This window comes from Trachypithecus francoisi, unplaced genomic scaffold, assembly GCF_009764315.1.
Source record: "Trachypithecus francoisi isolate TF-2019V2 unplaced genomic scaffold, Tfra_2.0 Lachesis_group12, whole genome shotgun sequence".
NCBI classification, from domain to species: domain Eukaryota; kingdom Metazoa; phylum Chordata; class Mammalia; order Primates; family Cercopithecidae; genus Trachypithecus; species Trachypithecus francoisi.
This window is the reverse complement of record NW_022681457.1, coordinates 91,422,657-91,447,712: the sequence shown is the minus strand read 5'-3', so window position 1 is coordinate 91,447,712 and position 25,056 is coordinate 91,422,657. Positions and strand designations below refer to the sequence as shown.

The 25,056-nt window shown below is 47.8% G+C and overlaps 1 protein-coding gene and 1 long non-coding RNA gene across 8 annotated transcripts in view; one reads left to right on the top strand and one right to left on the bottom strand.

The window, feature by feature from the left end:
- Positions 1-560: 560 nt before the first annotated feature.
- Positions 561-25,056, bottom strand: part of PHC2 (polyhomeotic homolog 2) — a 114,249-nt gene continuing 89,753 nt past the window's right edge. For 3 of the 7 annotated variants that reach the window (XM_033227198.1, XM_033227200.1, XM_033227201.1), the window contains exons 10-16: positions 11,879-12,081; positions 10,063-10,192; positions 9,245-9,359; positions 7,987-8,128; positions 6,822-7,098; positions 2,737-2,902; positions 561-1,958 (exon numbers count right to left, since the gene is read on the bottom strand). In XM_033227198.1, the coding sequence (XP_033083089.1) occupies positions 1,679-1,958; positions 2,737-2,902; positions 6,822-7,098; positions 7,987-8,128; positions 9,245-9,359; positions 10,063-10,192; positions 11,879-12,081 (1,313 nt within the window). In that variant the 3' untranslated portion in view covers positions 561-1,678. The remainder of the gene's footprint in view (positions 1,959-2,736; positions 2,903-6,821; positions 7,099-7,986; positions 8,129-9,244; positions 9,360-10,062; positions 10,193-11,878; positions 12,082-25,056) is intronic. The other 4 variants (XM_033227202.1, XM_033227205.1, XM_033227199.1 and 1 more) reach the window with 3 other exon arrangements.
- Positions 8,138-11,448, top strand: LOC117092919. Its single transcript, XR_004440972.1, has 3 exons — positions 8,138-8,624; positions 9,586-9,749; positions 11,036-11,448. It is a non-coding gene; the product is annotated as an uncharacterized LOC117092919 (long non-coding RNA).

Sequence of the window (25,056 nt, the reverse complement as noted above, 5' to 3'; positions counted from 1 at the left end):
CTAGTCCAGCCAGCTCACCTGCCCCTCATTTGCACTTCCACATTCATGCTTGTGCCTTTGCACTTACTGCCTTGGTCTGGAATGCCCTTTCTCTTTCTTTATTCAAGGCTTAGATGCCTGCTCTCTGCCCTAATCATTTTCTATTTGAGCATGCAAAAGTGCTGAGTGAACCAAAGCCATCCCAAGGCTATTCTGGGTGCTGTGCAGCTCTATCCACAGGTGTGTGCTGGAAGATGGGAGAGTCTGGGTTGTGTCCCAGGTGTTAGAGGTTGCTAGCCCAACAGTCATCTCCCAAGGGGGAATGGCAGGTATAGGGACACAGAGCAGAAAGGGCTTCTGGATCCTCTCCAAGGGACACCATGTGAAGAAAGCTGGTATCTACCCATGTGAACTGCAGCTGAGGGCACCCTCAAATGACCCAGCCCCAGAAAAGTGTGAAGGATATGCTGTCCACTTAAGGTCCCTTCCCCAGCCCAGGGACCCACCCGTCTCCATATGGGTGAAAAGTAGCCATTTGGGCCCAGAGACAGGCATTCCTAGGGGAGAAAGGCACCAAAGAGACAGATTTTACAGATTTATTTTTAAAAAACAAAAACAAAGGTTAAAAAAGTCCTTCATTTCCAACCCTGCCTGGGGGTGTGGGTGGGGAATAGAATAAGCTCAGAAAGGTGCCTACCTCCTTCCTGCAAAGGACACGGCAGGTCAGAGGCAGGCCCTCGCCCTTCCTGCCCTGCCTCCTTCTCAGGTAGCTCAAATTGCTGCTAGGAAGTTTTATGGGCAAAGAAGTGTGGGAGTGGGAGGCCAAGAGCTGCCTTCCTCACATCAACAGAAACTCCAGCTGTTCTCTCCCCTTAGAAGTTCTCCGGGCCCCACCACTGGGACTCCCAGGGTGGGCGGGCGGGCAGGCAGGCCAGGAGGCTCAGCCCTCTGAGCTATGTTGCTCAGACCACCGCAGCTTTCTTAATGCTCTTTGTGAACCAGGAGGGCAGTCAGCGGAACTTCACAGTGCGGGGAGGGGTGTCTGGAAAGGAAACTGAAGCGCCGTCTCTTTCTGACCTTGCCTCTGCACTGAGGCTGCCCTTCTTGGCTATTCCCCATCCTGAGGCTGAGTGGAGTCCAGGACAAAGCACTAAGTGGCTGTTTGCTACAAAACACCTGGAGATGCCAGAGAGTAGCCCTTGGCCTATCTGTCAGTCCAGGCTCCCACACAGTCACACAGTCATACACACAGCGTTAAGGCGTCTGTGCCAGCAGGCACGGCCCAGTGGGGCCCAACTTCTCTCTCTCCACCTGCAGAGGGTGTAGCGGGGAGAACCCTGGCTGCTGCAGAAACAGGCTGAAGGAGGAGAAGCTGACAACGGAAGAGTTAACCAGGCCTGGAGAAAGAAGTGGGAGGAAGGCAGGCAAGGGCTTTCTAGGCCTCCATCCAGGCCTGCTGGCTGCCCTTGAAGTAACCCAACTCAGGTTGGGGAGCCCTGACCATATACCCCCTGGAAAATGGGGGACAGAAAGAGGGGAAGAGAGCGGGGCTAGAGTATTGGGACTTTGGAGGAAGCCAGTGCTATCAATATTTACAAGCATAAAGCCCCATCTTCTGTGCCACCTACCTCTCTGCCCCTCCCACAGAAATGAAAGGCCCCTGAGAGCCATGGAGGAGGTGCCCAGACCTCCTCACCAGCTACGCCCCTAGGGAGAGCCCCTGCCCTCCAACTGGCCCCATTTCTGGGCCCCTCAGGAATGTCTGTCTGGCTCTTCTCAGTCGGGAGGAGGCGCCCTGGGCCAGCATCCTGGCTGCCGCCGGCCCTAGGAGTCCTTGAGCATGCTGATGCGGGCGTAAATCTTCAGGGCAGGCCCCAGCTTGATGTTCATGGCGCTCATCAGGTGGTCCTCCTTGAGCAGCAGCAGGGCTTGCCCGTCGATTTCCTGGGCACGGAATTCCTCTGCTATCTCCTGGCAGCCTGAGGGGGTACCACCAAAGACAGTGTCAATCCAAGCTGCCAGTGTTCACCTCTGGCAGCCACTGCCTAGTCATCTAGATCTAGTTATTTGCATCCATTATCTCCTTTAGTCCTCATAACCACGCCTTGAGGAAGGCACTGCTGTTTTTATTTTGCAGCTTGAGAGAGGCTGGGCAACTCACCCACAGCAGCCACGATCCGGGCCGCCTCCTATGTGCCCGTGTTCAGATCCCTGCTCTGTGAACTGAGTGGACCCATGTCCACTAAGGTGCTGAGGAAGTGATAGCGTGTGATTTCTGAGGCTAGATCATAAAGGGCACAGCAGTTCTTACCTCACTCTTCTGTCTGGTTTACTGCAGAGTAAGCCAGCTACCAGTAAGCCACCCCAGCAACCCTCTGGAGAGGCACGCGTGGAGAGCAGCCAAGGCCCTGGTGGTCCTCGGCCACCTCGCTGTGTGAGTGAACCATGCTGGAAGTTGGTTTTCTGGCTCCAGACCTCAGACACTGCAGCCCTGTATGGCGTCTTCCCTGAGACCTCATATGACCTCAAACTCACACTGGGTTTGTGGAAGGGAGCAGATAACCTCTCTGTTTAGTTTCCAGGTCTTCAGACTAAGAGAAACTGGACACCAGGAGCCTCATACTGGGACTGCTCAGCTGAGCCACTCAATTCCTGACCCACAGGGCCATTGAAATGACAAGTGATTGCTGCTTAAAGCCACTGAGTTCTGGAGTAATTTACACCACGGCAATAGGTAACGAATGCAGATTCTGGTACCTGGAAAAGGAGTGCTGCCATAAAACAGCTCTATAGATGTGGGTGTGGCCTCGGAACTGGCCACAGGCAGGAGCCGGAAGGACTTTGTGGAAAGCGTGAGTGTCTAAGGTGCTTTGAGAGACTGTATGTAGAAGTCTCATGGTCTTTGGGGAAGCTGCTGGGAGGCCTAAAGGAAAGTGAGGAAACTCTTAGTGGAGATTGGAAGAAACAGGGTCACTATTATGAAATAAAAGAACATTTTGTAAAAATGTGGTTGGTGGCAGAAATGTAAGTTGAATGTACCTCCTGAAGTGGGTGGTCTAGCTAAGGAGATTTTCAGACACAACGTGGAAGGTGTTGCTTGGCTTCTTACTGCTGCTCACAGTAAAACAGGAGAGAGAGAAGGTAAAAACAAACAAAACTGTTCAACAGAAAGGAACCGGGATCTGCCGGTTTTAAAAATGCACAGCCTCGCGCGGTGGCTCAAGCCTGTAATCCCAGCACTTTGGGAGGCCGAGACGGGCGGATCACGAGGTCAGGAGATCAAGACCATCCTGGCTAACACGGTGAAACCCCGTCTCTACTAAAAAAATACAAAAAACTAGCTGGGCGAGGTGGTGGGCGCCTGTAGTCCCGGCTAATGCAGTCCCAGCTACTCAGGAGGCTGAGGCAGGAGAATGGCGTAAACCAGGGAGGCGGAGCTTGCAGTGAGCTGAGATCTGGGCACAGCACTCCAGCCTGGGCGACAGAGTGAGACTCCATCTTAAAAAAAAAAAAAAAAAAAAAATGCCCAGCCTCTCCAGATGGCACATGACGCTAAAATTAAGAAATGGTTTCTAGGCAAAGATTAAATTCGGGGCACAGTCAAGAAAACATGGTCTACAGATTAAACTTAGGATGTGACTTAAATCTTTTTGTTAAAGACTTCAGAAAGATCTAAAATGATGCCTCAAAGAGCTATTCAATCCAAAGGCTCTCTATGGATTTTCTAGGCACGCCTCACAGATCCTCTTTTCAACAGCAGGGTTTCTAAGAATGTGAAGGGCACTGTCCGTGCTGCCGCTCAGCTTCAGAAGAATCCCACTGCAGACAACAGCTTATCCTTGAAGATAATTCTGGTGTGTGTTTTTTTTTTTTTTTTTTTTTTTTTTTTTTTTTGTTGAGACGGAGTTTCGCTCTGTCGCCCAGGCTGGAGTGCAGTGGCCGGATCTCAGCTCACTGCAAGCTCCGCCTCCTGGGTTTACGCCATTCTCCTGCCTCAGCCTCCCGAGTAGCTGGGACTACAGGCGCCCACCACCTCGCCCGGCTAGTTTTCTGTATTTTTTAGTAGAGGCGGGGTTTCACCGTGTTAGCCAGGGTGGTCTCGATCTCCTGACCTCGTGATCCGCCCGTCTCGGCCTCCCAAAGTGCTGGGATTACAGGCTTGAGCCACCGCGCCCGGCCCGTGTGTGTGTTTTGTCTAATGGAATGGACCCCAACAAGATTCCCAGAAAACTGACAATTATTTTAAGAAATACTGAATTACTGGCTGGGTGTGGTGGCTCACGCCTATAATCCCAGCACTTTGGGAGGCCGAGGCAGGCGGATCACAAGGTCTGGAGATCGAGACCATCCTGGCAAACACGGTGAAACCCCGTCTCTATTAAAAATACAAAAAATTAGCTGGGCGTGGTGGTGGGCGCCTGTAGTCCCAGCTACTCAGGAGGCTGGTGGGCGCCTGTAGTCCCAGCTACTCAGGAGGCTGAGGTGGGAGAATGGCATGAACCCAGGAGGCAGAGCTTGCAGTGAGCCGAGATGGTGCCAGTGCACTCCAGCCTGGGCGACAGAGTAAGACTCTGTCTCAAAACAAACAAAAAAGAAGTACTGAATTACTGATTTTAAGAGTCAAAGGTAGGCCCAGTGCAGTGGCTCACGCCTATAATCCCAGCACTTTAGTAGGCGGAGGTAGATGGATCGCCTGAGGTAAGGAGTTTGAGACCAGTCTGGCCAACATGGTGAAACCCCATGTCTACTAAAAATACAAAAATTAGCTGTGCGTGGTGGTGCATGCCTGTAATCCCAGCTACTCGAGAGGCTGAGGCACAAGAATTGCTTGAACCCAGGAGGCGGAGGTTGCAGTGAGCTGAGCTTGCGCCATGGCACTCTAGCCTGGGTGACAGAGCAAGACTCCGTCTCAAAAAAAAAAAAAAGAGTCAAAGGTAATATAACATAAAAGCAGGAAGTAGGCTGAGAAAACGACTACACTGAAAATACAGGCTACTTTTCACAGAAAAGGAAGGAGAACTCAGAGGGCTGAGCCAAGAGAGAAATCACTCCCGGGCTTTGAGTCCCAATTGAGGAAATGCCACCATAAACCCTAGCGGATTTCGGAACTGGAATGGATCAGCGACTCTTGTACACTCCCTCTTTCTGCCCTTTTTGGATGGGCATGTCTGTAATGGTTATCCTGTGTTTGTCCCACTGTGCATTGGGTTTGTGGAAGTAAGCAGATAGCCTCTCTCTGTAGTTCTCAGATCTTCAGACTGAGAGGACCTATACTTGAAGAGCTCCAACTGGACCCCAGGAGCCTCATTTATGCCTGGACCTAGGTTCAACGATGAGAGCCTGGACTTCAAACTGATGCTGCCATGGGACCAAACTGTTGGGGATTTGGTGGGGTGAGGGTATTCTGCATGAGGAAGGAACACAAATTTCTGGGGGCCATGGTGAACTACATGGCCTGTCTCTAAATGGTGCCCAATAATCCTTGCTTTCCAGTTCATGCCCTTGTGAGTCTCCTCACACAATAAGACTGACCTGTGTGACCAATAAGATATTGTAAAAAGAAATTTAAAAATATATATATTGTGAAAATGCCAGTACGTGGCTTCGGAGGCTAGATCATAAAGGGCACAGTGGCTTCTACCTTGCTCTCTTGGATCCCTACCTGTGGGGAAAACCCACTGCCATGCATATCATGAGAACACTCGAGCAGCCCTCTGGAGAGGCCCATGTAGACAGGAACCAAGGCCTCTTGCCAACAGCCAGCCCGCAGGGCAAATCACGTGAGTGAAGCACCTTGGAAGAGATCCCACAGCTCTTCAGTATTCACATGACCTCAGCCTTGGCTGATATCTTAATTGCAACCTCATAAGAGACCTGAGGCAGAACTGCCCAGGAAGCCACTCCTGAATTCCTTACCCACAGCAACTGTGTAATAAAAATTTTGGGGATGAGGAGATAACATACTAGGTTAAGTGACAGAGCCAGAATTTGACCCCAGTTCTGTGTGACTCAGAAGTCTGTGCTCTTAACCAAACTGCAGTCTCTGAGAAAGAGGCTTGTGGTTGCCATGAATACCTGACCTGGTTGGTGTATGAGTGAGACTGGCAGAAAAACAGTCATGCATCCAGGCCCCACTGAAGGCATTTGTGAATGATGTAAGGCTTGCCTCTTACAGCTGGCTCCTAGATCCTGGGCCTCACCACCACGCAGGGCTCCACCATGCAGGGCTCTGTGCCATGTCTGGCCATGCCATAGACTTCCCTATCTTCATGCCTCTGCATGTGCGCCCTCCTGCAGTTTCTCCATCCAACAAAGGCATACTTGTCTACTGTCATTTAGTTTACATTTTCTTAAATTTTTTTTTTTTTGGTAGAGACATGTCTTATTACCATGTTGCCCAGGCTGGTCTTGAACTCCTGACCTCAAGCAATCCTCCCACCTCAGCCTCCCAAAGTGCTGGGACTATAGATGTGAGCCACCACATCTGGTTATTTTCTTAATTTTGATGTTCTTGACACATATCCTACACTCTACCTGATTCCCGTCCTAATCTCTCCCAGGAGAGAGACAGAGTTAATTATATTATCATCTCTGTATTTCACACAGACCACTTACCATGCCAGAAAATATACAGAATTACAGCTATGGGATATTTATAGTTTGCATTCTATGCTGAATATAAGCAGGCTCTTACAGGCAGGGAGCTCATCTCACTCATCTCTGCACCCCAGTTCCTGAACCTGAATCATTAACTGAACTACCTAATCCTCCTGGTGGTGGGAGGGTCTCATTTTCTCTTTCCTTGCTATTCCAGGGAGACATGGAATTTCCAAGGGTCTTACCTGGCAGAGAGCGGATGAATTCGTAGACGTCTTCTACGTTCCACTTGGTGGGCTCACTTGGTAGGAAATGGTGTCCCATGCCCACCAGGTCCCGCATGTGCATGTCGGGGAGCTCCAGGTCCCGCTGGCCTTGTCGCCGGCGGGAAGTAGATGAGCTAGCTGAGATGGGTGACAAGGGTTCCTCATAGCTTGAGTTATCTGAGCAACGGCTGGAGTCTTCCTGGCTGTGTGTTAGCTGCAAAGCAGCAGTAACCGAAAGGGGCACAGTGCCTGTTGGCTGGGAGCAGAGAGTTTTCTTCAGGATGGGGGAACAAACCATCTCTAGCAGCAGTGATGGACAAAGGAGGTATTTCTCCTTTTTCTACTTGGCCTACTACACTTCTGAGTTCCCAGATCTAACAGCATCTTCCATGCTGTCCCTCAGTACTGTAGTGTGTACCACACAGTACTGCAATTATCTTTTCTAGACACGGGTTTTAAAGCAGGGCTCTGTGAGTTCTAGGAGGTGATCATAGAGCCACTTGAAATGGCATGTAAAATTTCTTCTGTATGTACATTTTGGACCATAGCTTTGGACCATTTTTAAGGAGGTTTAAGACAAAAACAACAGGCAAAATTATAGATAAGGTTATGAAACATCACACCATGCTGTGGAGTTCCTTTAGGGTGAGACTGTGTCCTTAGAGCCTAGTCCTAACGGAGTTTCTGGCATACAGCTGGTGCTAAAAAATGTTTAACAACCCACGTCCTGGTACAGATCTTCAAAAACTCCGTGCCCTCATGTTTGGGGAGGCAAAAAGGTGGCAAAACAAAGGGGTGAGGCTGCCTTCTCACCCAGCCCTCCATGTAAGGCAGGAGGTTACCTGAGCAGCCCAGGGGAGACCCCATTTCCGTGGCCCCGGAAGCCAAGGACAGAGGCAAACTGGAAGGTGGGGTGATGTTGGGGCAAGGCCAAGGAAGGGGGCAGGGAACCCTGTAAGCACCGTGGGTCTAACTGAACGGACCTACTGGGGTGCAGAAAGCTCAACTGGACAGGTCTACAAGGAATGAGAGCACAGCAGAGTGCGCTGAAGTCAGCAGCTGGAGGGGACCATGGTGTCGAGGGCCATGAAAGGGAACTGTGGGGACTGCCGGGATGGAGCTTCAGGCTCTGCTGACCTCTTACCTGCTTCTTGGTATCCTTAGTAAGTGGTGGCAGACTGGCTTTGCTGGCCCGACGGCGGTTGTGGGTTGCAGCTCCTGCCTTCTGCAGCTTGCTCCGGTCTGAGTGGAAAAGTCCCACCCGTTTGGTGCATCCCACGTTGTACCTTCAGGGACAGGGGAACAGGGGATGTCAGAGCAGTTGTCATGCTTATGGGCCGTAGGCACAATGAGCACAGCCAAGCTGTCTGACAAATCTGAGTCCATCTATTGGTTCAGATCCTAACTCCATCACCAACTACTAGCTGTGTGACTTTGGGTTTAAGTCACTTAAGCCCTGATCCTCCGTTTCCTTATCTGGAGTTGGGGTTAATACCACTCACTTTCTAGGACTGGTCTTACAACATGAGATAATGTCTGTAAAATGTTTGAGATGACACCTGTACTTGGACCAGGGTGAGAGCTCACACCTGACTTATTCCACTGTAAATGTTGTCCTGTGCCAGGAAACTACCGTCCACTGTCCTGCTGGGGAGTGGCCTGGCTGCCCCAACAACCTGAGGGGAATGAGGGCTGAAGATAGCTGAACTCTAGCTTGGCATGCAGAGCACCTCTGCCTGGGACCTAGAGATTTCTTCTCTTCTGGGATTTCAGGGCTTCAAGGTCAGCTGCTGCTTCCATTGTGGTACAAAGACCACACAGGGGTTTAGAACTGGACAAGCCTAAATCCCCAGGCCCATGGTTTATTAGCTATGTCATTTGAGGCACTACTGCTCCTTTGTGCTTTGGCTTCATAACCTGTATAAAGGGACAGTAGTAATACCTGGCTTGGGAGTTATTTTGAAAATGAGATAATCGTATCAATTGACTGGCACAGTGACTAGCACACAGCAGGTTCTTGGGAAATGACAGTGGTTTTTATGATGACCATTAGTGCTCTATGCTGGGTGAGACCTCACCAAGGGAACGCTGTAGCTGTGGTTCTGGGCAAGGCTTACCCTAACAAGGCAGGGGCTGTCAAGGCTAGGAAAGGCGAATGGATGCCAGTGGGGCCCAGCACTGCGGCTTTTCCTTCGACTCCCTGCTGCTCTCTCCCACCTGCTCTTAGGGTTCTGGCTTCTCATGCTTGTTGAATTAGGGATGCCATCCTGCTTCTAGGTGGGTCGAGGAACTAGGAAACCGCAGAAACCACCCCTATGGGCCTCCTGGGGTAGACTATTAATGGCAGGAGGTGGGACATAAAGTGCAGTCCTGAGGAAACGGAGGGGGCTGGGGCCACTCACCTCTTTGCACAAGCCATGGAACAGAAGCGCTTGGAACGCTTGAACTTATAGGCAAAGTCCACCCGGCCACAGAGCTCACACTTGAGTTTGAGGGGAGCACCCTCCTCTTTGGATTCTGCAAAGTACAGAAATGGGTAGCGTGGAGAATGAGAAATTCCTGTAGCACTGTGGCCAGCCCCACCGCTGGGCGTCCCTACTCCATCCTGCCTGGTCCTCCTGCTCCTATAGCTGTGACATGCAGCAGCAGTCTAGCGTGGAAAATGCCAGTGGTTCTCACCCCTGGAATGTACTCAAGGGTGTCTGGGGATGCCCCTTGTATACCTGACATTTTTTCTTCCAAGTGCTCTGAGTCTGAGGCAAAACACAGGTGGGGAAGAATCAGCATCAAATGACTGTGGAAGAAAGCAGGAGCCCCCAGGAAATACTCTGGATGCTGTCACAGCTGCTCCGCTGGCATCACCCCACCTTGATCTATGCAGCTGGCTGCCGTGGCCCCAGTCTCAAGGTAGGGACGAAGGGCAGGACTTGCCTGGAGCCGCTCCTACAATCACGCCTAAAACTTGCCAACGATTCCCACAGGAAAAGCCATTTTTGGAATCCTGTGGTTGGCCGGAGGGGGACTGGGGGAGCAGAGGACACATGGTTCCCCTGATTTCCCCTATCCCTGTTTTTGAGGGAAGGAGGCCGAGGTGCTGGGGGAAATGTTTACAGACTCACTGGCTCAGGGTTCCTCTGAGGACACCAAGAGAGGAAGTGTGGGAGGCCTGCCTCTCCAGCCACGTTGGGAGGCCGAGAGATTCAGGGTCTGAGATGCCCACCTTGCAGATAGGGCTCCTCCATCTCCGAGTCAGTGGTGGTGGTGTGATCCTGCTGTGGAAGTTTCTCAGGCAGGAACCCCTGTGCATACTTCTTCTTGAGATTCCCCACCAGCAGGGACGAGCGTCCCACCTAGAGGACAGGTGACATGGAGGCCATGAGGGTCAGGTGGGAGAGGCTTCCTTGCTATCCATCCTCATCACAATTACATGTATAAAGTATCCAGGCACAGAGACCAGCCCTCCTCAAACCTTCCCCCATGTCATCATCCAAGTGTGCTGGGCTCAAGGCCCTATTTTGCTAGTTGGCTCACGAGGTAAGATGCTAATGGGCAAAGTAAAGGGATGGCTTCTGTCCGGGACCAATAGATGGTTCAGGAGATAGGAAAATATCTATTCCAGTAAGAGTCTAAGGCTGAGATCAGGTTTCCCACAGTGCCAGATCAAGCACCAAGACCCAGTGCCCACACATCTCCAGGCAAGGACAGAGTGGAGTCTGTGTGAGGCTGTACATATGCAAGAGAGAGACTCAGCACCCGTTTTCTGACTTTTTACTGTTCTCCATCTTACCCCAGTGCCTGACCCAAGCCAGAGGTACAGGCAGCCACAGAGGACAGCAGGAAAAAACAGACCCTGGGCCATAGAGCCAATGACCTCTCAGTTGTCAGAACCCCAGAGCAGCCTATTTACATGTTTGGATCTCGTTTTATGGCCTTTGTTTAGGCAGCCTGGTAGCCAGTCACGTGGCACCAACTCTAGGGCGATGCTGGGGGTGGTATGCAATCTGCCTCCACCCCATGAGATCAGGTGGTTTCTCGTGTTACTCTAGGAGGCCCAGTCTAACAGGGAAGGGATGTAACAGAGCTAGAGCCGCTTCTAGCTCAGGTGTTCCAGGTGGATTTTTTTTGCCACTGGCCTTGGACAACCTCCAGTGGGAAAGAAGATAAGAAGCTGTGTGTCTTTTGGCATTTTACAGGAGCAGTTCACCCATCTCAGTTAATGAAGCTCTGCATCTTCTGGGGACTAATCAAACCACTCATGGAACCAAAGAATGAAGAAAAGGCAGATGGTATCCCAGAAAGGTGTCTCTCCAACAGGCAGATACTTTTCATCAAAACAGAGGCTGGTGTGCCCCTGGCTCTGGGCTCCTCCACACCCACAGGGCAGCACCACTGTCTCCAGTCCACAATGCACAGAAGCAGCTCTGGGTGCTTTGGTCTAATAACCCATCTTCGTGGCTCTTGGATATTTCCTGTTAGTCTTAGGCTTCCCATTGTGACCTTTCTGACTGCCCCTCAATCTCAACTCCCCTTTCAAGGCCCTGTCCCCAGAAAACAAGCTTCAGGTTGTGACCCTGTTCCCTCACATTCATTTCGGATATACGTATCTTGAGAATTCTGTTCTGTGCAGTTTCTTTTGTTCCTAACTGACCGAAGTTTTGCCATTTAGAGGTTTTGGCATTCAAAACTCAATGAAACCTAATTTCCCAAAGCCCATCATCTCTCACCAAATATCCCACAGTGAAGTCTGTTTTAACCAAGGGTTCACACATCATCAGGTAGGGATACACCTGAGTTTGTGTGTGGAAACTTCTAACCAAGGATCTTGCCAATCATTCCTGATCACTGACCCGCCCCTTCTGGACCCTGGAAAGATAATCCTAGAAAGAAATGGCTCTGTATTCTTTTGGGGAGGAAGTTAGCAAGGAAAGAGCAAATTGTTCACATTTTCAGAAATTTTACATGGAAATGTAAAAATATTCTAAGACACATCCAAAATATACTTAAAAAAAAAAAAGGGGAAAAGAAGTAGTCCGTACCGGGAAAGGCTCCGCCCCCTCCTGGATCACAAACCCTTCGATAACATGCGTCAGGATTTGGGGTTTCACAATGGCCTGTGGTGGTTTATTCTCACCATTCTGGGGGGCAGTGCCGGCGATGCTGGAGGCAGAGTTTCCGTTCCCTGAGGTCATGCCGGGGCTGCTGAGGTCGGTCAGTGCATGAACAATGCCCTGCCCTGTCTCTGCATGAGAGAGAGTAGGAAAACAAAGCAGGGGAGATCAGAACCAGAGTCCATGCCCAGGGAGGGACAGCAAGGACTCAGACTGCGCGCGCCTGGCTTTTTCCGTGGGGCCAAGCGACAATGCAAACCAAGCAGTCCCTTCCCCTCAGTGACCCATTTAAAAGTGGCACAGTTTCAATGGACACATCAAGTATGAGTATAGTCAGTTCTACAACAACGCATGCAGCTAATCAGCTAGCAGTGTTCCTTAATTTCCCAATCGTGCTATGAACAGTTAACCCGGTTAAACAGACGGGAATTCTGTCTTCCAGGAGTTAAGACCTTGGTCGATACTGATTTGAACAAATAAAGTTAATACTCAGTTTGAGGGAGAAAAGTATTCAAGGTGACATCTAAAACAAGGACAAGAAGCTGAGCTAGGTATAGGGCTTTCAGTGTGATCAACAGAGGTTAAATGAAGCTTCTATGAGGTTCCTTAGAGGAGGGATTTTAAGAGCCCCGTGAAATGTCAAAACACGGAACCCCAGAAATTGATGCCAAGGGAATGTGGGGGCTGAACCCCAAGTAAACACGATCATGTAGATTTGACTATTCAGACTGGTTATCTGGGGTCAGTGCATTGAAATATGTAGAGATTCCATTTCTCTGCTAAGAAGGCTGCTAGGCAGAGCTGAGATTTTCTCTGCTGTTTCTGCTGAGTTGGGTGCTCTCAAAATCAGGCCTCAGCTCCTTATCTAATCTGATCCTCACCAAATCATAGACCCTCTGTCTCTCTGTGGACAACCTTTCCTAATTCTCCTTCCCATGGGCCTGCTAGCCTTCCCCTAAAAGACCTAACAGAGTGCTCCAGAAAGTGAGATTAGGTGCCTATACACAACCACACCACAGTGGACTTCCTCTCTTCCACTTCGAACAGCATCTCTCATGAGCTGTCTCATTGTCTTAGACCTGCAAGACTTCATCTCCTCACTTCTGTAACTCTCTCCCGCCCCCTTCCCAGGGCTGTTCTCTACCACCACCAACTGCCCTGTGAGCTGAGGTTGCCTTTAACCTGGAACTTCCTAAAAAAGAAAAAAGAAAAAGCCATTTCTTTATTGCAACAAGTCCATTAATATAAAGCATAGCCCAGCAGGATATGAGTGATACATACTTTAAAAATGATTTCAGCACACTTGTTAAGTGTCTTTGCATAAAACTTTATGAAGATGCTCATATTTCATGTTAAAGATCCATAATACCACCACAGAATAGGAATTGCTTGTGCTTAATTATACAGTATGGAAAAGTCAAAACAGATACATTGTCAGGCACGGCAACTCACACCTGTAATCTCAGCACTTTGGGAGGCTGAGGCGGGTGGATCATGAGGTCAAGAGTTCAAGACCAGCCTGGCCAACATGGTGAAACCCTGTCTCTACTAAGAATACAAAAATTAGCCAAGCATGGCGGCGCATGCCTGTAATCCCAGCTACTCGGGAGGCTCGGGCAGAACTGCTTGAACTCAGGAGGCTACAGTGAGCTGAGATCGTGCCACTGCCCTCCAGCCTGGGCGACAGAGCAAGACTCCATCTTGCGGCGGGGGGGGAAAAAGAAAAGGTGGTTTATAACTGGTTCACAATAGGTCTTGGTCCACTCAGGCTCATTTTTTTTTTTCTTTTTTTGAGATGGATTCTCACTGTCACCCAGGCTGGAGTGCAGTGGCGCGACCTATGCTCCCTGCAACCTCTGCCTCCTGGGTTCAAGCGATTCTCCTGCCTCAGCCTCCCGAGTAGCTGGGATTACAGGTGTGCACCAACATACCTGGCTAATTTTTGTATTTTTAGTAGAGACGGGGTTTCATCATGTTGGCCAGGCTGGTCTCGAACTCCTGAGGTGGGTGATCCACCTGCCTCGGCCTCCCAAAGTGCTGGGATTACAGGCACGAGCCACCGCATCCAGCCTCAAGCTCATGTTCTTACTAATGGTTCTAATGCTAACTAAACCAGGATAAACCTTCTTTAATGAACAAGAGTTGACTATGACACATGTCTTTACTACTCAGTCCTCCATAATTCAGCTATATAATAAACTTCAGAGCTGAGCAGGGGCCATCTAAGAGAAAGGACCAATGATTTTTTTTTGTTTGTTTGAGACACAGTTATACCAGTAAGTTAGAAAATTTCCATTAAGTGCCTATATTCACTTGAAAGGAGGTTTTTTTTTTTTTTTTTGAGATGGAGTCTGGCTCTGTCGCCCAGGCTGGAGTGCAGTGGCCAGATCTCAGCTCACTGCAAGCTCCGCCTCCCGGGTTTACGCCATTCTCCTGCCTCAGCCTCCCCAGTGGCTGGGACTACAGGCACCCGCCACCTCGCCCGGCTAGTTTTTTGTATTTTTAGTAGAGACGGGGTTTTACCATGTTAGCCAGGATGGTCTCGATCTCCTGACCTCGTGATCCACCCGTCTCGGCCTCCCAAAGTGCTGGGATTACAGGCTTGAGCCACCGCGCCCGGCCGAAAGGTTTTTAAACAGCTTTGGCTTTTCTGTAGAGATGGAAACATTTCCTTTCTTTTGGAATTCGTCTTTCCAGTTGCAAAGGTGTCTGAGAACTTGAGAGCTTGTCTGGAGGTTCTAGCAGGGGAACGCAGCTACTCGTATGCCCTTGACTGAGGGACGGCCCTCCTCTATGGGATGGTCGTCCTCTTTGACCCAGAACACTGGTTCAGGAGGGACGCACATGGAGCAGTGAGGGAGGAAGGGGACACCTAGCCAGCCAGATCAGCGGAATCAACTCTGCCAATCAACGGGGTGACAGGTGTCGCAGCCAGATGGCCCCTCACATCCGTGTTTGAGAACTTAGAAAAAACCCCTTTCCCTCACAATCTATGAATAACTAGGAGGAATGAGTTGATGATTCAATCAAATTAAGTTTCTGTGCTTTTAAATTTTAAATATTTAAGTCTGCCTTTACACAATTACATTTTCCCTGCTTTTAGGTTAATATGCTAAGAAACATCTATTTTATTTAAAATGAATTACTAACATAGAAAGATTACTATGAAGGCTAAAATTTTATTTTTTAGATGATGGCTATTTCCTTCCAATTACAGCCTGGTAAAATATTCCCCGATGAGTCTAATGAACTGCAGATTATACAATTACAGGATTGGAAGTCTGGTTTGATCTCTTACCAGTGCTTGAATATTTTCTATAATATGCCCACCCAATGATTTTCTGGCATTTATTTGAATACTTCCAGTGACAAACTCACTACTCACAAGCAGTTTGTTCCCACCTTGGATGGCTCATTAATGATTCCTTATATAATGAGCCCAAAATCTGTCTTTCTATTAATCTCGGCCCAATTATCCTCATACTGTTCCTTAAACTCACAGAAAACAAGACCAATCAGATTTGTCTAACAAGCAAGAGACATGGGCTTAGACCTGGCTTAGAGACTGGTCTCTATCACTGAGTAAATTACCGGCAAGTCATTGTCCCTCTCTAAGCCTTGGCTCCATTGGCTGTGAAATAAGGATCCTACGCCTACCTCAGAGTGCTGCTGTGAGGACTAATGAGCCAGTGAAAGGCAGCGCGTGCTAGGTTAGGAGGAAATGCTTGAGAATGCTCCTGGTGTCACGAAGGTCGTCACTCATGACCACAGTCTTATCTTCTCTCCTCCAGGCCAAATCCCTTCTGTTCTTTCAAGTATTTCTTACATAAAAAGGTTACAAATTCATCATCCTAGGCCCTCTCTGCCTACATCTTTTAATATCATGTACCTAGTCAATACTAAGCATCATCTGTCAGGTGTAGTCATGTAAGAGATCTGGTTAGTAAGATTTTTGGTTTTCTGTGTTTGCTTTAAAGACAGTCACACCTCTGACTGACAGCATAGGTAGAAAGTAATTGGTAATGCCCTTGTTTCAGTTTCATGAATTCCTCCATGGAATTAATCCATTCTCCTCTGAATTCTGGGATCACTCCCACCTCCTGCCTCTTGCGCTGATATTCATCAGAAAACAGCCCCTCAGACCTTGTCTTTTATGGGATCCCTCTATCCTTGCTTGAGTTCCCTGCCCGGGTCACCCCTCCTGTCTCAGATCTATGCCTATTAATGTTCACTGCGAGACAGAAGATCACTCTTGAGGTCAGATTCTGTCCTCATGCCAGATACATTCGTGAACAGATATGGTCACTAGCTCAAAGGCTACAGAGCCAGTGCTTAACTCTGGGAAGCAAAACTTTCTGGAATTTGAGGCTGTTTTTTTAAAAAAATATCTTGTTAAGAGAGAGAACACACTAAAAAACTCTTGCACCACATTAGAAACTATCACTCCCCATTGTAACCCAGGGCAGATCAACAGAGAGACAGAATCCAAGGGACAGATGGGAGAGTGCTTTATGAATATACAAAGGTTCACAGCTATTTCGCTTTGCAGTCATCTTGTAGGCCAATAGCTCCTCATCTGCTTTAGTAACAAAGGAGTTTGGGCTATTCCTGGAATGACCAAACACAATCTCGCCCCCTGCCAAGCTCAGCACACTGAGATTAATTTAATCTGCTTTCTGCTCTCCCAGACTGCTTTGCGGCTTTTGGGGGAAAGCAGCTTAACAGGGAAACTTGCAGAAACCTGCCCTGCTGGCCCTGAGGCCAGATAAAAGAGACAAAGAAATACTCTGAATTTGGTTCCTTACTCAATTCCCTTGACCAGTTCAGAGGCTGTAAGTGCTGCCGGGGATTCCCACAGGTCTCAAATGCCTGTATACAGTCAGGCACCTGAAACCGAAAGGCGGAGGCAGGATAAGGCGAGTGGGAGAGGCTGGAGGAGGGGAGTAAAGCCAGGCTTCAGTGGGGGGAAGGAGGAGTTAGAATCTTGGCCTTTAGTTGACACTGACCACAAAGGGCCAAGTATTCCGGTCAGAATGAACAGAGCAGCATGTTCCATGGAGTCTTGCCTAACATATGTGTCAACTTCTAGGCTGTTTCTCATTTCTGGTCTCATTCACAGGCTCTGGTAGAAACAGCCCTTACAGGGGTGGGATAAAACAATAAAACAGGAATGACCACTCAGTTCCTGTTTGTGAAATTATCTGCTTTGGGATTGGTCACGTCTCCTAAGCAGAGCAGACTTCTCTAGGCAGGGGGCTACCACTCAGTCACCTCAAGATCTTCAGGGGCTAACCCCATGTCCAAAATATGATAGGTGCTTAATGATCATTAAATTGGAATGTGTGGCGTCCATGATCTCAGTCTTCATTGTCTACATAAAGAGTACAGGGCTGCCTAGTGCCAAGATAAGCAATGTGGCACTAGCTGAGATTTACAAATTGCTTTCTGAAGCTATGATATTTTGAGAGCAGCTAGGCTGGTGGGACCTGCCTACCAGAGCGGCATTTCTAGGTACCTGATTATGAAGAATAAGAGCTGTTTTTTTGGCCCATGTCTTCCTGTGACAGTGGGGATTTCCTCAGCAGAAGAGAGGTATAGGCAGACCTCTAAATTCCCTGTCCCCTTTGAAACATTTTTGCCAGACCCAGGCACTTGCCAAGGCAGGATGACCTCTAGAGGCAGAGGCAGGGAGGCTCCTAGGACCAGTGGGTTGATGTCCAGAGCAGATGGGCTCTCCAGCCTGCTAAGGACAGACGTCAGGCTAACTGCCAGTTAGGCACAATTGGGCCACTTCAGAGCCAGTTCTGATGTTCGATTGAGTATCCCTTATCCAAAATGCCTGGGACCAGAAGTGTTTTTAATTTTGGAATTTTTTCAAGTTTTAGAATATTTGCATTATACCTACTGGTTGAGCATCCCAAATCCAAAAATCTGAAACGCTCCAATGAGCCTTTCCTTTGAGTATCATGTAGGTGCTCAAAAAGTTTGGGATTTTGGAGCACTTTGAATCTGGGATGCTCAATCTGTACTAACACTTGCAACGGGTATTTCAGATGGCCTAGCACTCATTCCATCTGACCCTAAAATAGCCTGAAGACTTGGCTTCAAAGGCAATGGAGACCAAACAGAGCTTCTCCTTCTACCCCCTCAGCTTGGTCAATGGCTGATTTCCACCTTATCATGAGAAGGGAGTATGTATTTTAACTTAAAACACTTCTATTTACTGTTTGGCTGCAGTAGGAGTATGACAGAGCTCATGAAGTGAATAAAGAATTTAAAGAAGCAGAGTAGATGATAACATGGATCATCTTCTTACAACAAATTCTGCTCAACAAAGGGCAAAACGAGGTCACCTATAAAACACAGAGCACACCCTCCAAGCTCCCAGCACTGAAGTCATGCTCACTGTGCTGTGTTCACCAGGCCCAGCCATGTGGCCAGGGTGAAGACTGAAGGGTTCCCAAGGAACCATTTGCTCTAGAAACTGCCTCAGTGGAGCACTGCAGAGTGATGCCCAGTTAAACCATATCCAGGAGACAGCAGCAAACACAGCACACACCTGGTCCAAGCAACAGGCCGTACTGCAGTGCGGTTAGCTGAGGACACAGTGCCCAGTCCTCATGGAAAGATCTGGGGCTACGCTTTACAATTTCTTCGGTTATATTTGGGCCCCCAAAGAAATTAATGCCACTCTGAAAGTGAGGAAGGTAAGAGATTTCACAAGCACCAGTTTGTTGACACCTAACTCCCAGGGCGGGGTAAGTGAAGGGTAGAAAAGTGACTGAGAGGGAGCTGGGGGGAGGAGGGGGGGAGGGGAGCTGGGGGAAGGAGGGGGGGAGGGAGGGGAACAGGCAGGCTGAGCTCTATCTGGGACCCTGACAGAGTCCATTAATTAGAGATTCATTTGGTTAACAATTTCTTTAAAATGCAAGTATACATCTTACAGTCATTCACACTTTACTGTGAATTACCTGACTCAGATAAACAGATTGCTTTCCTCCCAATTTAGGGACAGGGGCCGGGGAGGGGGTGGGTAGTGACTGTTTTGGATCACAGGGCACTAGATCCCAGAGGATTAAAGTTAGAAGGGCCCTGAGTTTAACATCTTAAATGTCCTAGATGAAGAAACTTGGCCTCAGAGGTGAGGTGATTTACCCAAGGTCACAAAAGGCAGGCAGTGGCAGAACCCATACTAGAACCCAGTGCTTTAGATTTTTCCAGGTGGGCCACACAGGTGGAGGGAGAGCTGTGCTGATTAGCCATGGATAGCACCAGGGCACTTGGGAAAAAGAGGATAGGACATGTAAACTGTATTCTGGGACCTTTTGAGGCAGAGGCCAGATATCACGTGTGGGCTGGAGCATTTGGGTTTGGAAGCACAGGGTGATCTAGATGAGTGATTCCCAAATTGGGATTCCTGGAGGACTAAGCCGGATCCTTGAATCTAGTTAATCAGGACGCACAAGCTGGATTCAATATTTCAAGAAGCCGAAAAGGAAACAGCACATATATATATACCTTCTGGAGGGCAAAACACGCTATTATTTAATACCATGTTACCATGTTTCCCAAATTCTAAAATGCGATCAGTTGTTAAGATGACCCATTTCCCCACAAGGAATTTACACATTGATTATGTGTGCGTCTCAAGTACAGATTGTAAAAGTGTACATTTTAGAATAAAACAAGAGCAAATGCCATTTATTTGGAAAACAGTATCTTATAAAACATGCACAAAATGAGCTCTTAGTGGTGGGAAAATTATAGACCCTTCCCACCTGGGGTCCTCTGAAAAGCAGAAGGCAGGGGGAACGTCCAGTGTCTACAACCTTTTCAAATCTGCTAAGGACAGAGCTGTCAGAGGGCAAGGACTCCTTGCCTTGACACAGCAGGCTGTGGCTCCCTCACACTGACGCCACCACTGCCCTGCCCCTCACACCTCCTCTGAAGAACCTCTCCCAGAGAAGGGAAGACACAGCAGTGACAGGAGGACCCCATGGGGCTCTTTGCTGAGAAAAGTGGTGAGCTTTTCAGTTTGAGGATGACTGAGATCCACACCTGGGTTCCTTGCAGGGGGCTGGCCAGCAGGATGAAGGAGAGGCCGAGCCAGGGGACCCTCTAGCCCTGCCCTCAGCGTCACTGCAAAATGCCCTTGCTGGGTCTGGGTTGAAAGGCTTGGAGAGCTTATTGGATTTTAAGCATCTGGGTTGACCAGCTCCAGTTAAGGCATCTAGCAGGGAGGGGGCTCCTCCCTTGCTGGCAGCCATTACCATACAGCTGACTTTCATGCTGTCTCTCAGGACACAGGCAAAGAGAACAGCCCTTCTGACTCACCCACAATCCCCAGCTAAAGTGTACATAAGCTGAATTGTAAACAGCTGAATGTGCTCCAAGCTGCCACCCCCAGCTATGCAGGAAGGAATCAATGGAGCGAACAGACACCCTCCCCCCACCCCATGCAGTTCAGGACAACGGGAGCAGTGGGGGATTTCCAAACAGCTGCTTGAACGCTTCCCAGCCCACAGGCTGAGGACTGCAAGAGGGGCCTGAGCTCAAACTCGGCAGCAGCACCTGCAGGACCAGAGTGACTTCCACCAGGTCAACACAGCAGGGAATAATAGCTGGCCCTGGCTGCAGGGAGTCAGGGAGGAGTTTTCAAAGAGTTCTACTTAGCCCTGGTGATGGAGGCCAGTCCACTGGTATCCAATGCCAGGGTCGAGGGCTCCCAGATAGTCTCACATCATAGTGCTCCGGATAGTCTCACATCATAGTTGTCCGGCCCATGCTATGATTTCAAAACGCAAAATGTCTAAAACCAATGGGAGAGGTTCTACAGTATACACCAAGATCAGGGGAGATAAAAGGAAGAACAGCAGAGTAGTAAGAGCATGGGCTCTGGAGACCAGACCTGGACTCACATTCTGGTTCATCTTTGATTATCTGTGTGACTTCAAGCACTCACTGCCTGTTCTGAGTCTTGGTTTCTCCATCTGTAACCACAAGGCTCATACTACCTACCTGTCTGGGAGGTTTCAGTAAATATTATATATGTAAAATGCCTGGCACTGAATACACGCAGAAGCTGTACTACATGGCAGTTAAGACTGTGGGATTAGAAAGGCTCTAGGTGGCCAGGCACAGTGGCTCACACCTGTAATCCCAGCACTTTGGGAGGCTGAGGTGGGTGGATCACGATGTCAAGAGATCGAGACTATCCTGGTCAACATGGTGAAACCCCGCCTCTAGTAAAAATACAAAAAAAAAAAAAAAAAAGCTGGGTGTGGTGGCGAGCACCTGTAGTCCCAGCTACTTGGGAGGCTGAGGCAGGAGAATCACTTGAACCTGGGAGGCGGAGGCTGCAATGAGCCGAGATCGCGCCACTGCACTCCAGCCTGGCGACAGAGCGAGACTGTCTCAAAAAAAAAAAAAAAAAAGAAAGACCTTAGGCTTAAATCCTATTCTGCAATGCCGGGCAAGTTACTCTAGGCCCGTTTCCTCATCTATGAAATGGGGTACTTACATCTGTCTTACATACAGCTGTGGTGAGGATGAAATAATGTAATGCCGACATAACACACTGGACTAGGCTGAGCTTGGACACAGTGCCACCGTCACTGAGACCTGTGAGATTAGGAAATCATCCTAATCTCACTCTACACTGAGTCTGGTCTCTTACAGCCCCAGAGCAGGGCTAATCTTTCTGTGGCCCAAACTGAGGTATCTGAGGTTTGTGTTCCTCAGATGCCTTGGCCTATGCCGAGAGTCCTGTCCTTGTACTCTTGAGGTCAGGCTTCAGGAAGAAATGTTACCTCCACTGTGACTGCAACGTAACAGAAATGCTTCTGCCCTAAAGGGCAAAGCAAAGTCTCAAGTCACCTTCAATGGCTATTAATCTAAAGGACAAGAAGACAAGCACCAGATTCTCTTTCTATGCAGTTATTTCATAAAGGGGGTTTGAAGCAGACAGTGCAGAAGAATCCTAGAAACCAGAAAAAAGTTAACTTTGAGACAAATAAAAGGAAGCACTGCTTTACCTAGAAAATACTAAATTTATGTAACTTGTAATGCCAGATGATTTAGCCTATGAAAAGAAATTAGTTTAAAAGGCTAAAAATAAACACAGTTTAAAGATAAACTAATGGAAGATGGATTTCTACCAGTTTACAAAAGAAATCTAGAAATGTTTAGTAAACTCTCCAGTTATTTTCAGGTTGATAACAGGGAAAGGCAGCCATGTTCCCCAATATGATGACTATTTTTTTTGGTTCTCAACTGCAGGATCACTAATATTGTTAGATAAATGTTGGGGGAGGCTGCAGGAGGGAACACTAAGCCTCAGTTGTCCTACCTATATTATGGACTACATACTCTATACCTTGTAAATCAGTCCTACTGATCATTTCTGCTTATGGAAACATTACTCCTTTCCTCATTATAACCCTTGTCTAAGCTTCCAGTCACCCTATTTTGCCACCAGTCAACTGACAGAACAGATTAATACTGATTACTGGAGGCCTCAAAATGTGGATTTAATCACATTTTTTAATTTAATTTTTTTTTTTGAGATGGGGTCTTGCTCTGTCACCCAGGCTGGAGTGCAGTGGCATGATCACGGCTCACTGAAACCTTAACTGCCCAGACTTAAGCGATCCTCCCACCTCGGCCTCCTGAGCAACTGAGACCACAGGCGTGTACCACTCTGCCCAGCTAATTTTTTTTTTTTAATTATCTGTAGAGGTGAGGTCTTGGTATATTGCTCAGGCTGGTCTCAAACTCCTGCGCTCAAGTGATCCTCCTGCCTCGGCCTCCCAGGCATGAGCCACCGTGCCTGGTCCCAATTTTTTTTTTTTTTTTTGAAGTAGTTGCTTCGTATTAGTTTCGTTTTAATTTAAAGTGTCATTTGCTTTGATTGTTCAAAAATGTCTTAATATAGCTGTGTGGCTTTAGGCCACATATGGATGGTTTCAAATATGCTAAAGATACCAGTAACTAGGGATAATTATATAGTATTTGAGACATAACAGCCATGCAACTAGAGTTTTAAAAATAACTCAAGCAGTCACGAACTTTCATTTTCTTGCCAACAGTTCCAATATTCAGTATCAGGCCTGGTCCTCCTAATCTACTGGAGAAGAGTTGGTTATGGCATGGCATCTAACAGTCATCTCTTCTTAATACAAATAATAAATTTCACTGCTAAGAAGACAATCATCTGGAAAAAAAAAACAGACATTTGCTTATGTTTTAAAGAAAGTCATAATAGCAAACTGGGACTCTCTTCAACATCTGGATTCATCTCAGAGCACTGGCAATCTGCGCTTAACAGCAGTCATGTCTTTACCAGATGTAGAAAGAATGTTCTCTTCTTTTGGACTTACCTAAGTATCATTTGGAAATTGGAAGAATAGGAAAACATATTCTTTTTCACTAACTATAAAAATAATTTGGAAGGAGAAGAAAAAAAAAACCTTTAAGTTTTCTATGCTGGTCTACATGGTCTTACAATGAATCTCAGAGCAACAGTTTATGACTTAAATTATATGCTGTGTTCCTTAGCATACTTATTTCTTCAAAAACTAGTAATTCTAAATTGTATAATTCTTGACTGTTATAAAATAGCCCATTTCTTGACCATGTCAATTATATTGGACTTTTGTTACTGATGGGGAAAAACCCAGAATTTGTAATAATTATGTCTTGGATATGCAAATGGTTGATTATTTTCCTAACAATTCCCAAAATATCCACATCATAAAGCAGAATTAAAGATGGTTTGCCTCCGAATATCTTTAGAAATATCAAATCAGTGTTCTGATGTGGCTAGTAATTCAAATGAAAAATTTTAAATAAGTCAGTGCTTCAAATGAAGCCTACTTCTGTTTGAGTTGTGAATAAGTAGTTATCTTAAATAGGCAACTTTTTTAAGAAAAACAGGGCCGGGCGCGGTGGCTCAAGCCTGTAATCCCAGCACTTTGGGAGGCCGAGACGGGTGGATCACGAGGTCAGGAGATCGAGACCATCCTGGCTAACACGGTGAAACCCCGTCTCTACTAAAAAATACAAAAAAAAAACTAGCCGGGCGAGGTGGCGGGCGCCTGTAGTCCCAGCTACTCGGGAGGCTGAGGCAGGAGAATGGCGTAAACCCAGGAGGCGGAGCTTGCAGTGAGCCGAGATCGCGCCACTGCACTCCAGCCTGGGCGACAGAGCGAGACTCCGTCTCAAAAAAAAAAAAAAAAAAAAAAAAGAAAAACAGAAAACATACTCAAAAAGGGTTTTAACTGGTGACTCATAGTTTAAACCATGCCCTAAAAACATTTAAAGCATAAATCTATGTGTTCAGACTCCCATCTTGAGGGGTAGTTTAGTTTTGGGTTCCATGAAACAAGGTGTTAAGTTCCCAAAGAGAGAGCCATTTCTGTCATCAGTCCCCATCAGAGTAGACTGCATAACGCAGTCAGTTCTCACCCTGCTTTCCCATAGGGCTGGGGACTGTGGGGAGGTGGGGAGGGTGGGCAGGCTCAGAGGGAGACCTCACTCCAGGACAGCCTCCTGAGAGGTACACAAAAGCCTCTCTCTACAACCACTTTTGTGAGATTCCTCCTGACCACAGAAAATCATCATCATCATCATCATCATCATCATCATCATCTTTCAGGAGCAAAATGGTACAAAACAAAGGGAATAGAAGAGAAATTATCAATTATGAAGACTTCTCATTCTCATTTCCCTACTCTCATCTCCAGTAGGTGTCTTTTCAGAAGAGAATCTTTCTATGGCTGGAACTAAATCTGTCTGGAGATTAAATATTGAACAGCTGGGAGAAGTTTAATGTAAATTTAGATGGACTCAAGAAAAGGGAAAAACTCTTGGTAAATACCGTGCTAATGATGAGCAGCATTATAGGAACTGGAGCCGCCAACCTATTCCCTAGGTTTTTTAAACTTTATTTTGGCTTGCTGATCCATGCTGGATGAAAGGGAGGAGGTGGGGGAACTTTGGTAAATGGCTACTGAACGCCTGCCTGAGGTCCACAGCCTAAGGGAGGACAGAGACTTAGGGGAAGAGTCTAAGGCAGTCAGGTCATCCCCTTTACACATTCACAACAG